The 15,032-nt window shown below is 36.4% G+C and overlaps 1 protein-coding gene across 1 annotated transcript; it reads left to right on the top strand.

Moving 5' to 3' along the window:
* Positions 1 to 12,003: 12,003 nt before the first annotated feature.
* LOC110883020 (cell surface glycoprotein 1-like) lies at positions 12,004 to 13,248 on the top strand. The gene has a single exon (XM_022130885.1). The coding sequence runs from the start codon at positions 12,004 to 12,006 to the stop codon at positions 13,246 to 13,248; it is 1,245 nt and encodes a 414-aa protein (XP_021986577.1).
* Positions 13,249 to 15,032: the final 1,784 nt, after the last annotated feature.

Below are 15,032 nucleotides of genomic sequence, written 5' to 3' on the forward strand. Positions count from 1 at the left end.
GGCCATTAAGGAAGTACAGGCACGCAAGATGGAGGTAGCAGAGATGAGAATGCTAAGATGGATGTGTGGCCACACAAGGTTAGACCGGATAAGAAATGATGTTTTTAGGGAAATGTTAGAAGTAGCTAGTATATCAGATAAGATAAAGGAGAGAAGATTGAGATGGTTTGGGCATGTGAAGAGGAGGCAGACGATAGAACCAGTTAGAGTGGTCGAAACCCTCGAGGTGGAGGGGAGGAGGAGTAGAGGCAGACCCAAAATTACTTGGGATGAGCGGATTAGGCAGGATTTGCAAAAATTGCACCTCTCTGAGAACATGGTCCATGATAGGAGCTCGTGGAGACGTAGGATTAAGGTTAAATATTTCTAGGAGAGGGTACAATTGTGTTTTTAGGTGTAGTGTATGGGCGCACATTAGTAACTATGTGTATGGGATGTTTTGTACAGTTGTGTTTCTAGGTGTAGTGTATGGTCGTAGATATGTAACTATGTGTATAGGCTGTTTTGTGTTGTCATATTTGTTCTGTTCTACCATGCACTATCTCGCAACTCATACTACATTGGTAGCTTCATACACACACACACACACACCTCATGCTCTATTTATTTCTTTCCTGAGTGTTTTGGAGCCGAGGGTCTCTCTGGAAGCAGCCTCTCTATCCCTAGGGGTAGAGGTAAGGTGTGCCTACATCCCACCCTCCCCAAACCCTACAAATAGCTTTGCTATTTGTGGGATTTTACTGGGTATGATTGATTGATTGATTGATTTTGTTTTGATTAATTCAACATAAAGTGTTATTTATGATTTGATAAAGTCAGATTATATTGTTTTAATTGTAAAAGTTATTGAGTTATATGCTCTATGATACGTTTAATTTAGTATACAATAAGTCACAACAATAATTATACAAGAGGTATACCCTAATCTGTTTTAATGAGCGAAAATGAAAGACTTGAATTCAAAGTAGAAGACTTTTTATTGAAACACAAGAAAAATGTTATTTTAAAGATCTATAGCCTAAACATGAAAATAAATAGATTCCCTTTTTTCTTTATCAAGATCTATAACCTAAACATGAAAATAACTAGATTCCCTTTTTTTCTTTAACAAAAATGTTATTTTAAAGATCTATAACCTAAACATGAAAATAACTAGATTTCTTTTTTTTTCTTTTAATTTATTTTCATTTTTTAGTTAATTACACAAATTGTCCTTTATTTATACCACAAATTTCAAGCCTTTTACACCCTATGTCCTTTAAAAAACAAAGTTGCACACCTATTGTCATTTCCTCTAAACCCCATCCAACTACCCTCTTAAATGCTCCAATGTGCCCCTCATGTGAGGGGCAAAATTGTCAATATCATCGGCCCAAACCCTTTAAAAGCTCAGACGACTCCATTTAACCCAACCTTTCACATGATCATACCCTTCACACTCACAAACCTTCATCATCACAAACCCTTACCAACAATCAAACGATTCAATTGAACAGACGAACAATCCCTTCTCAATAAACGACATAGAAATGCGAAGAAGTATTATGGTAAGTTGCAATTGCTCTTTTTGTTTTATGGTAAGTTGCAATTGCTCTTTTTGTCTATTCGTGAAGGAGTGGTTGACAAGTATTATGGTAAGTTGCAATTGCTCTTTTTGTTTTAAAATTGAGTAAACTGTCAAAATGGTCCCCGAGGTTTGGTCACTTTAGTCCAAAACTCAAATCTTTTGAATTTGTGTCCCTGTGGTTTCAATTTTGTTGCCATTTTCATCCAAAATCAAAATCTAGTCAGATTTTTCAGTTAAAATCCAACTTTTTTTTTGTCTTTTTTCCTCCCTTTTAACCAAGGGCAAAATGGTCTTTTAACATTTTATTATAAAAATTAAAAAAAAAATCTGACCATTTTGCTGTTGTCTTTTTCTGCAGCGAATCTTGACTGGGCACGACCCCATGCTTGGTGAACACGGCCCCGTGCCTAAGCTTCTGTTTTTGTTATTTTTGTTGGTTTGGATGTGGATGAGGGCTCGGCGAGTCGTGTTGATGTGCATGCGGGTGTGTATATATTTTTTAGTTATTTTAAGCTCTTTTTACTCGTAAATTCAAGTTTTAAATTTATAAAACACGATATTCTACTATCACTCTACACACACGTTAGTGCAAGTGCACCCATCGCGGACGTAGTATAGTGATGGCAAGATACCGATATTCTACTATCATCCATGTAGCTTTTGATCTGCGAAATCAAAATAGAAATATCACTATTAGTATTAGTAGAAGATGAACTAGTAGAAGTTTTGATCCTTGGAAGACAGATGATGTCTTCTTTTGAGCATTCTCCAAATTCTTCTGGAAGGGTGGGGGAATAGGAGGTAATGATGCACTGGTTTGAGATGAAGTAACCACCGGCATAGCACTTGAAGTGGATTTTCCCTAAGAGGCCATGGGGTTGATGAAAATGAATAGAAATGAACACAAAAAAGTTTTAATATTGAAGCACCACTTGCCCCACGGTGGGCGCCAAATTGTTTTGGTCAAAAATCAGTTTAAAGATAATGTAACCAAATTTTGATTGTGAGGCAGAGTGCTAATGTGTATGAACAATAATGTGATCAAAGTATAAAGTAAAAATGAGAATGAACACCGATATTTGTACGAGGAAAAAGCCCTTGATCCTTGATAGATCTCCGGCACAAAAAAAAACCTCGGGTGATAGAAACTACCGATCACCAAATGTATTGAAAAATAAATAGTGATTCAAATACAACTTAGGAAGATAATGAGCTCAATACAATGGTAACTAGTGTTTGCAGTTTGCGAGAGAGCGTGTGTGTGTGTGTGTGTGTTATTGTTCGTATGAAAGCTTGTTATCTATCTAAAATGTGCTCGTTATCCCCTTATAAAAATAGAAAGAACAAGTTAACAAACAATCCGAAATATGTGCAAGTATCCCCATGTTCTCCATAATGGCTACACTCGTCCAAGCACGTGCCAAATGAGAGCATATTCTGTGATATTCCAGCATAGACCAAGTCCAATTCGTTAAACTCTTGCGAATACAAGTTTAAACATAGGATACAATTGTTAGTAAATATAAGTAATAATAAGGATCATTGATCCTTAGACTTCCTGCACCATCTGTTAAGGATCAGTGATCCAGGCCAGCTCTAAGGATATGTGATCCATAGTATTAAAAATTAACCCCTAACAACCTTCAATATTTAATATTGTCACTTACACCCGTTAACTTAATGAAAACTCACATAACGTAATTTTAACTCCGTCTAGTTTTACGTGCTTATTTTGTACGTGGGTTAATAGAATACGTTTTCGTTGTTTTTATGTATGTTTTCGGTTGTTCTACCTCTTGTCAATACGTTTTTATGCTTATTTATATGTATGTTTTCGGTTGTTCTACGTTTTGTCATAAATTTTGTTCAAAAACTAGTCGGTCAAATATAATACATTTAGCTAGAAGGTATAAATTCGAGTTATCTTATGTTTCAACGCCACCGCAACGCATGATAACCTTCTTTAACTTAACAAAAAATGTTTTCTTATGTGCCTTTTTAGTACGTTTCGGTATAGATTTAAGTTGGTTTACGTTTTGACTTAGTTAAACGCTCTGCGTTTTGTCAAAAATTTTGTTCTAAAACGATTTAGGTCAAATATAATACGTTTTCACTAGGCGGTATAAGTTCGAGTTAGTTTACGTTTCAAAGCTGCCACAATGCGTGGTACCATTCTTTAACTTAAAAAATATTATTTTATTATGTTCTTTTTTTAAGTACGTTTTGGTATAAATCCAAGTTGGTTTACGATTTGATGTAATAATACGCTTCCATGCTTATTTTATGTATACAATTGGTCTATGTTTTGACGTACGTTTTATTCGGAAACGAGTCGAGTCAAATATTTAACGGTGCAAAATCGGGTTACTTTAAGTTTCGACGCCGCCGCAACATGTGGCGGATCAAAATACTAGTTTTATATAATTCGGAATATGCAATCAGGACGTGCATGTTTTTATCTACGCGTCGATATAACTTTTACGAAACCGAGTTGTGAGTAATAATGTACAAGTGATCGAAGCACAAACGTACATGTTATCAAAGTTATTTTAAATTTATTTTTTTTTTCTTTTCTAAATTGATGTCATGGACCAAAACCGGCCATGTTCCCATGATGTAGCGAGGCCGAACCGATTTTGGCTAGACAATAAAAATATAATGTTTTATTTGTATCTTAATCTTTAGCAAGTGTCGGTAACGTACTATTGTCGTAACCAACCGAACCAATTATTACCGAACAACATTGATACCGATATTAGTACAATCATAATTGTTACCGATATTCAGTTTTATGGTTTCAGATCAATGTAAAACATGTAAAGATATCCTTTTATACATATAAGAGCATTCACAATGGATCCTCTAAATTAATGTGAGTGTACCCTTTAATTTTTATAGAATGATTGTAAATGGTTGTGAGTGGAGGAGAGAGAAAAATGAGAAAAAGTTATTGTTCATTAGTAACTTTGGAGGAGAAACTGTTCACCTCTATAGTTTTTGAATATTTTTTAAAAGTGGTTTTGAGTGGATGAAAGAGAAAAAATAATGACAAAAGTATAAAAAATAGTATTTAATTGAAAAGGTGAAAGAAAATCTAGTGTTTTTTAGTGTAATTATAGAGATAGAGTTAGAGATTTGATTATGAATGCTCACAACTTTATATTTTGGTTTTTCTCTTTCGATTGCTATATTGAGTGCTGGTATAGTATCAACATCATATTTAATCAAACCGATGTCGATCGAATTCATGCCGCAATGCATTGAGAAATTTTGCCCGTTTTTTCTATATCTATGTACAAAAGTTTGTTAAAAAAAGTAGGTTCACGTGAATCCTTAACTCACTACCCAGATTCTCCCCTATTACTCCAACATATTAGGGGGGGGGGTAGGGGTACTCCACTAGTGATGAAATTCCATCACTCACAACATCTAATCAAGTTCCGACACATCATCGAGCTTTATTCCATCACTAGTGATCGATTTTAGTGGAAATGTCCATCACTAGTGATGGTTTTTTTTTTAAATTATAAATTAACAATAAAATTATAAATTTCATTAAAATAAAAAATAATATTTCTAGAAATATTTTAGATTACAACTTAAAAATAAACATATAAAAATAAAAAGATACATAAAGAAAACCTACTCCTCGTCCGAATCCAGAAATTCCCAACCAAAATAACCTACATGTTCAATTAAATCATATCTCAACCGAAAGTGAATTTCTTCATTGCGCAAGTCTTGTTGGACATTTACGGGAACGGGAACTTGTGTAGGAGGATCTGGCACCCAATCTGGAGATATTGCACGTCCATCTTCTTTTATTAGCATATTGTGCAATATGATACATGCATATACTATGCTATGTATTGTTTTTTATTCATCGCACGAACCGGTCGGTTTAGTATGCCCCATCTATCCTTTAAAACACCAAAATCCCTCTCAACATCTTTTCTTGCCGATTCTTGCAACCTCTTTATCGTCTTTTCTTTAACCTCGACAGGAAATGAAGGAGCTTTCACAAAAACAGACCATGATGGGTAGATACCATTGTAAAACCCCGAAAACGGGTTTGGTAATCAAACCACGTTAATACTAAAAGACGGGTAAAATACCGTTAATGGTAAAAGTAACTCGGTAAATATTAGGATTTAAATAAATAAACCTAATATTAAATAAAAAGTTGAACGAAACTTTTGAGGAAATTAAAGTTTATAAACGGCCCGAGATAACGGGACTTAAAATAAACTGAGTCGTACCCGAAGATATAAATCTTTATATTATAAACCTTAATGTCGGATATAAATGAAATGAAATAACTAGGAATATATATAACCTAGTTAATCACAAATCTTGTAGTAACATGCTAGTGAGTTAAAACACCTAAAATAAAAACCTAATGATAGTTGGAGGGTTAAAGGTGTCAATATTGAAATAAGTTTGATTAAAACAATAAAATTAAAAACCAAACACACACATTAGTGTGTGTGTCTGGTCGATCAAACACAGGGGCGACCAGAAGCTTGCTCTCAACCCTAGTTCATGCTAAAATTGATCAATTGAAGGCACAAATTCGACCCAAATCGAAATCCAAACAAAGATTAGTGATCTCCTTCGCAAAGGGATCATAAGGTATGCGAAAATTCGTTATTTGATTTCATTCAAAATGGATGAATAATTATAATCCGAAATTAGTGTTGCATGAATGTTGTTTGGATGAAATTAGAATGAAATAGTGTCTAGGAATAAACCCTAGTCATTAGATTGTTAAATTTATGCTCAATGCTTGAGAATTCCATAATCACCACATTTACCAATTGGGGGAATAGTGCCAGGCAGGGTTTTGTAGAAGCATGTTAAACACTAGGATTTTGATAGTTATTCTAGTGAAATTTGAGTTCTATGAAGTGATTTCAGAATGTGATGTCAAAAATTTACATGAACTTGCTTAATGGATGATTAATTTTGACTACATGATTAGATATGAACTTAACAAAAGAAATATAAAAATCTTGCCTGAAAGGTGTTTGTTAAAATGCCTAAACGAATGTTCGTATGTCAAAATTTTGAACGAAACGCGTAAATTCCTAATTTGATTAATTAGGGGTCATATGTGATGATACGGATTCTAATCATAATGTGGATTTTAATTGATTTTACATATCATACGATTAGAGGTAGTTAACTAGAAGAAAGATAAATTAATCAATGATGAAGTCGAATAGTGATTTCGACATAGAAAATACGTAAGGTGGAGTATTCTTATTTGTTAATGACTAATCTAACCATCTTAGGAATTATGAATAATAGTTCGACGCTTATCAAGCTAGGTGGAAGCTTGGGGAGAAAGCGGGTCGAGAGAATCAAGTATGAGGAGAAAAGCGTAAAATATAGACGAGAGGTAAGTAAAGCTTACACCCTCTTTTGTAAGTTATGTAATTATTCATAGGTTGTAACTACGACAAAAGTTATATCCGAAATATGGTTCCGACACGAATTGAAACGGGTCGGACATATAAAATAATGATAAACCAAGTTAAATGGTAAATTGGGCGAAATGGTAATTGGTCATGAGATGGCGTATATATATAATAAGTTTTTGAATGGCTACTTATTGAGGTAAGCCTAGCCGAATAAAAAGAGCAAAACGGTGATTTAGTCACGTGTAGATGGAAAAGAGTTGAAGTTTAAAACGACACCATATGGCATAAGCCATGTTGGGTTAGACGAGTAGGAAAAAGGGTTAAAAGACATTACTATGAGGTGAGAGATCCGAGATTAGTAGTTAACGAAATGGTAAATAAATACCATTTGAATATAAGTGCAAAATGTTTGGCCGTTTAGACCAAACGGGTCAAATGGTAATGTCAAATACCATTTGACACTTAACGACTCACAAGTGCTTGTCAAGTCTAATGCTCACAGGGTGAAACGGCTTATGGAAATTGCAATTGCTATGAATTAGCAACTTAAAAGACATGGTAATAAAACAGGTTTAAGTTTTGACCCGAGCCAGGTACGCATATTTGAAATTTTAGAAAATTGAGTGATTCTGGTCAAATGCCTTCTTAAACGCCTTCGTCGTAAAAGAAGAGTTAAAGTTGACCGAATCACCCTTGCTTGTCAAATCAAGCAAACGACCCTTACGGGTTGTTTAGAAATTGTGACAACCGTCAAAAATCCAGGTATCCGTACAATTAAATAATCCTGATTAGTGCCTAGTGACTGTGCTGAATTACAATTAACTGCTTTCTGATTACTGCATCGTACTTACATGTGCATCACATATTGCATACTGTCACATCATTATTACATGCAAACCATAGTGACATAAATGATGCACAAAGCACAGTTAGCGGATAACTCAGAAAAATGCTGACAGGACTCAGCACACAGACAAACAGTGTTTTAAGACCCAGTATGAGCCAGAGACTAAGTACTACACTAGTATCGTGTGTAGGGAAGTAAGGACCACAAAACTGCATCCCTAAGTGATAGTTTAAGTGCCGGAAAGTGCCTAAAACTCACCCAAAGTGCTAAATTCAGCATAATTCGTCAAAAATCAGCATTTTAACAAGCTAGTAACATGCAAAAATATGACTAAATGGTCCTGAATGCTTTCCTAAGTGTCGGGAATCAAAAGTGTCATAAAAGGATACATAAAGAACACTAAACGGTATAGTTTAACACTTTAACGAACCGGTATCTAACCGAACAACCGGACACTACCCGAAACACCAAAATTATACTAGAAGCATTGTTTTAATGTTTCTGAGCTAGTTATGATCCCCGAACACCCTAACACACTATATAACACATAATACACATAACACCTAACTATTACACTTAGAATCTAACTAAATATCTTAACATTGCATCACAACCCAACCAATAACCCCCCCCCCCCTAACTCGACAGTCACCAAGGGTGGACCCACCCTTGATTTCTTTTGATCTTATTTGATTTGCTAAGTGATTTGTTTAGTATTTTTGGAGACACATTATCCATTGGTTAATTCCTAAACATGAGTATAAGTAAGATATGGAAGATCATAATCTAATTCTCTTTCACCCACACAACACACACACTCTTCTCTCCCCCTCTTGCTCACTCACAACCAAGAACAAGGGGCCACACCACCACCATTGTCAAGTTTCCATCATCCATTCTAAGGTGTACACAAGGTGCTAGAAGGTGTCTAAAGAAGCTTCGTGGCTTTGGAACTTCAAGGACCTTTCTCATTTGCTATTATGCATCACATTCATCATCCTCATCTTCAAGAGTTCATCCCTAGCCTTGTGCTAGTAGTAAGACTCTCATAATTCTTAGTTACTTCTTATTTAGTTGGTTAAAAGATGATATGTGATGAAAATCATGAAGAACACTAATGAACAAGAAGATGAACCTTTAACATAAGCTTAATAACATAAGAATACATATTGTTTAGTGTTGTTTTGTTTCTTGATGATTGATTATTTGTGTTTATGATGTTAGAAATCATATGGAACTTACTAGATTGTGATTAAACACATGATCTAGTAAGTTAAGATGATGATCTTGTGAAAGACCAAGATGATCATACTTTATGTAGACATGAACTTGAACAATAAAATTTGTTTTCATATGTGATGATGATTTAAACAAAATACAAGTCTTGTAAGTGGATGATTTCCAAAATTGTTTTCTCAAGAAACTAAGCTAAATAACAAGATTTACATAGACTTGGTTCTTACATAAACCAAACTTGTTTTTAATGGTTAAACAAGTGTAGAAACACTTGTGTAACAAAAAATTACATAAAGAAGCATTTTTAGAAATTATGTTTGGAAGTTGTAAACACCCAACTTCTTTAAAAATGAAGTTTTTAAAGAAGTAAATACATTTTAAAGGGTAACTAAACCTACTAAACACACTACAAGTTACTGCAAGTTTTTACGAAAGTTCAAGTTCATGTTGTTATATAAATCACATGATTATGGCAAATTGGTAAGTGTAAGTTGTTTAGGGTCGATTGTTGATTGTTTGTGATGATTTTAAAAAGAAAATGATATGCTTTGATAGCATGGACACCTCCATTTTTAGAGGAAACTATGGCAAAATTTTCTAAAAACATAAACACTTAGAAAAATATTTTCAAAACAAGTATTTACAAGTATATTTTGACCATGATTTTTCATATAAACTTTGCCATAATTTTTGTTACAAAAATACAAATATTGGAGGTTGGTTTTTTATAAATAAAAATGGCTAGATATATATATAGTAAAGACACATGTGTGTGAATGTTTGTATACTTTGTGTATTAGTTATATTATTTTAGGATTTAAAATAATATAACTAAACAAAATACCAAGAATTTACAATACAAAATATTAGCAAAAATCACAAGGAATAAATACACAAGTTGCACACAAAATATTGGGAAATCGAACGAAATAATGTAGCTTATAAAATATTCCGGGGAATACATTTTCAAGTATATTTTTGGTAAATAATATTTTGGACACAAGAAAAGGAAAATAAGATTTTTTTTCCAAATATTACCAAGTTATATCATATTTTCGACATGAAGAAAATGTATTATTTTTGGGAAGTAAAGATATATTTTCTTAGAATTTTTAGAAGATATATAATTTTTGGTAAAAATATATATTTTCTTGGATAAACTTGAAATACATTATTTTTGGATAAAATAAGTTTATATATTTTCTAAAGTTAGACCTGAAAATATATCATTTTGGAACTACAAATGTTTTTGAAAAATTATGAATAATTTTTCTAAGTAATATTCCTTAAAACATATATTTTGGAAATATATATTGGATATCTATTCCGGAATAATTAATTAGAAATAAGTATAAGAATACTTAACAAATACAAGAATACGAATATACATGTATGAGATACCCCCCATCCTTGGAAAGGAAATATGAGTATAAATACTTGAGAAGTATTGTTACAAAATATTGTTTAACAATTATTCCAAAATTAAATATTATTTAAAGTTAAAATAATTATTATTTTAACAAGTAATTATAACTTGGAATAAAATTGAAGACATAGAAGAAACGTAACTCAAAAACGTAAATACTAAGACAAGGCACGACCCGTCCGCCTAATAGACACTAGTACATTGTAGGTAGTCGTGTTTGCTGAAGGGATTTGAGTTACGAGTACTGAAGACGCAAGACTGTGAGTTCATGTCCCCCTTTTCTTTAAATTGTTTTGTTTATTAACTTCGGGGGTGAAATACATGTTACAAAATGATTACATACAATTACAATTGGTATGGTTAGCCTAGGAAAAATAAAGTAGATCATGTGAATGGGTAGGCGCACACTTGAGACCATTAATCCTCGTATAAGGACCGAGGGGCATGAGTGATAGATCTATTTGGGTGTAGCGAGCCCACACCCATGAGGACCAGGGTGGCCCATAGGGTGACTATGTCTTACAGCCGGAAGCCCGGTACAAATTTGCTAGGTTTGAGCCTTCCTACGCCGTCACACATACCAGTGGCCTTGCAAACAAGTGGTGATTTGTTTCCTTGTTTGCTTTCATACCGGGATTTACAAACATACATATATTGTTTACAAAGGTTTTATACATACATATACACAAACACATGAACTCGCTCAACTTTTGTTGATGTTTTCAAATTACATGTATTTCAGGGAATTAAGTGGATCTGGCGCGTGTTTGCATTGTTCAAGCTGCGTTATGAATAAAAAGACTTCATCCGAAGTCACTAGGAGATGTATCTTAATCCTGCACGAGATACATGGTTCTAAACTCGGTTTTATTTAAGGTCTTTTGTCGAGTCTTCGTAAACTCATTTAAACATGTTGTGGTTTGTAACTTAATTTGAAGTCTACGTTCTAAACAATTATGTTGTGGTGTTTTCAAACTTAAATTATGGATAAACATCGAATGGTTTTATCATATAGTTGTTGTTATGATTGAATGCTATGGTATTAAGAAAGTCACAGCATAATCACACTTCCGCAAAAGTCAGGGTGTAACAGCTTGGTATCAGAGCCTCGAACGTAGCGAACTAGGATTCTTTCTCGAGTCTAGACTACGATCATTAGGGCTCTCACGAAAATGTTTTCACAACATATTTTCATTGCATACACAAAACGCCCAGATCTAGAAAGACAAACATTTTTACAAACAAAAGGCACGAAACACATTTCAAAATTTATGTTCATAATTCAGTCTAAGAGACTGGGAGGTTCAGTCTGAGAGGCTGGGTAGTTCAGTTTGAGAAACAAGGGAGGTTTAGTCTGAGAGGCTAGGTAGTTCAGTCTGAGAGGCTGGGTGGGATAGTCTGGGAAGACTAGGATGAATACATGCTTACATTGTTACTACTTACATGCTTATTTGATGATTGTTGATGTGTGTGCATATGTTGTGATTGTTTTGTTACAGACACCATGTCCTCATCTGAGAGTGGACTGTCAGATACTGTAGACCCCGTGGCCATTGTTTCGGACGATGAGATTGTCCCAGACCATGAGATTTTTACCTCTGACACTGAGAGTGACGATGACGATGATTTCCAGCCCTTTGCATTACCTGATTTTTGCGACGATATACCGCATGCTGATAGTTTACCCGACGAGGATCCTTTTCTTGTTCCTATTCCTGACCAGGACCATCTCATCCTCGGACATCCCGACGATGAGTATGTCGTGGTTCCGATCCTCGCCCCTTTTCCTATTGCGGCTTTTCCTCTCGAGGATTTGCCTTTTGATGCTTTGTCTGATGATGATGACGATCTTTTCATTGATGGTCCCCCTGATGCTGCTCAGGGAGATGGAGTTCCAGCTGATGATGTCATTGTTATTCCACTTGCTGAGATTCCTATCGTTGAGATTTCATTTGATCATTCTGGTCCTGATTTTTTCGAGTCTGTATCATCCACTACTTTGCATGCACTGGGATTGCAGCGTTACCCCACTGATTCTGATTCTGACACGGCTATGTTTGCCGCACCTATTCCTCCACAGGACTTTGAGTTTGATGATGAATTTGGACATGAGCTTGACTTTGTTCTCGACGATCAGCCTTTTGATGCACCCGCTGATCTCGAGCCGATACCCGCTGACCCTGAGTCTATACCAGCACCCGAGCCTTTACCTGTTCCTGATCCCCTGCCTAACCATGACCCTGTACCTGTTGACATACCTATTGATGCACCACTTGTACCTGACCCGATCCCTGCACCCGCTGACCATGTTGTTTTTGCTGATCAGATAGATCCCCATTACGCATTCACCCGCAATGGGTGGATAGAGGATGATGGCGATATGCCTCCTTTTGTTGAGCCTGTTACTCCCCCACCTGCACCTGCACCTACATATGCACCTGTTGACGTTGCCCCGTTTCACCCACATGTGTCTGATATACACCGAACTGACCTGCCGATCACATTCTTGCAGGAAATCCCTCCACCCCGTCTAGGGGAAGGTCCATCCAGCCAACAACCTGGCCATGTTCCTCCTATGTCAGCAGCATTCCCTTTCATGCCTCAGTTTACACCTGCTGCTCATTTTACTTCCGCACCACCAGGCGAGCCACTCATATGGTTTCCGCCCAACACTATGCCAGTTTCTGATCCATACCATCCCTCCCACTTCATTGACTACACGAGGGATGAACTACTCCTGTCCTTGTAGCTTCAGCAGGAGATTTTGTGTCGTAGAGTCATGGAGCTAGAGAGGATTCCACGTCCTCCACCTTGTTCATGTCAGCCACCTTTCGCGACTCCACCTGCTCCTCCTCTGCCTTACCCAGATTTTGACGTTCGATTTCTTACCATGGAGCAGCAGATTAGTTATCTGTTGTGTCGCGTTCATGCTCTTGAGGAGGAGTTAGCGCACGTGCGTAGTTTGCTTTTCGTTCCTCCTCCTCCTCCTCCACCATCAGCATAGCCAGTTTTTGGTTTTGTGCAGGTAGCTTACCTTTGATGAGAGTGTCGCTATTGAGCCCAGCTTGCACAGCCTTTTGAAGACCACTTTTTGATTTTATGACGGTTGTAGATTGATTGACGATTTGGACAAGGGTGACATGACCCTATAGTCCCTTTTGATGTGATATGATACATTTATAGAACTTGTAAAACTGTATTTGTGGTCGATGATATATGAAAGCTCAATCGCAACATTCTCATTATATACATTGTTGAATTACTTGTTTACACTATGATCGAGATGTTATGTGCTTACTTGCGTTGATAAATGGTATGCATGTCATGTACCTACTATACTTATTATGGCCTGACTTATACAATCTTCCTATAGAAGATGCCTCCACGAAGAGAAACACGATTGCCCACGACAGAGGCCGAACTACAAGAATGGATTTCACAAGCGATAGCACAGCACGAGGCCCTGCGCTCTGAACATAGCGGGGGTACCTCAGGAAACAACCCACCTTATGGTAATGTTTAAGTCACTAAAGACACATTAAGTTACATTTGGATATTCCATGTGCCTTCGCTAATGCTTTCTGTGAATGATGTTGCTTGTACAGGCTGTACCTATAAGCAGTTCCTAGATTGTAAGCCTCTGAATTTCGACGGCACCGGGGGTGCTGTAGCTTTTGTTAGATGGACGGAGAAAACTGATTCTGTGCTAAGAATGATCAAATATGCGCCAGAGTACCAGGTCACCTACATCTCTGGATTGTTCTTAGACGGAGCGCTATCATGGTGGAATCTCCAAGTTCAGACCTTGGGAGAAGAGGCTGCTTATGCCATGGCATGGGACGAAATGAAGGAACTTATGCGCAAGAAGTATTGTTCAAGGGCTGAGATTCAAAAATTGGAAACTGAGTTTTGGAACCTCAAGATGGATGGTCCAAAGATTGCTGAATACGTGCAGAGATTTCACGACTTATCTCGCATCGTTCCTTACATGGTTGATCCGGAATTCAAGCGCATTGAGCGTTTTATTTGGGGATTGGCGCCCCAAATCATGAGCATGGTGACGACATCAAAGCCTGCAATGATCACTGAGGCTATTGATCTGAGTGTGGCATTAACTGAAGAAGCAATCAGGTTGAACAAGTTCTCGATTTCTGACCAAAAGAAGAAGGAGACTTACGTTGAGTCATCAGGTGAGAACAAAAGGAAGTTCTCAAATTTTAAGAACGGTACCAGCAGTGCTAACAAGAAGAAAGAGGCAAACCCACCAGCCGAGGTCAAGACTGGTGTTGAAAATAAAGGAAAAAGGGTATATGGGTACCTTGCCCAACGTGTCAGTTGCATCACACTGGATGATGTCGTGCTGGAAAGTGTGAGACGTGCGGAAAGGTTGGTCATGCCAAAGAGACATGCTGGTATGGTGCTGGTCGTGGAAATGGTGTTCAGAGAGGTAATGGAAACGGTAACCGTGGTGGAAATGGGTATGGAAACCGCAATGAATGAGGAAATGGCGGTAATGGTAATCGTGGTAATTTT

The sequence above is a fragment of the Helianthus annuus genome, chromosome 4 (assembly GCF_002127325.2).
Source record: "Helianthus annuus cultivar XRQ/B chromosome 4, HanXRQr2.0-SUNRISE, whole genome shotgun sequence".
In the NCBI taxonomy this organism is placed as follows: Eukaryota; Viridiplantae; Streptophyta; class Magnoliopsida; order Asterales; family Asteraceae; genus Helianthus; species Helianthus annuus.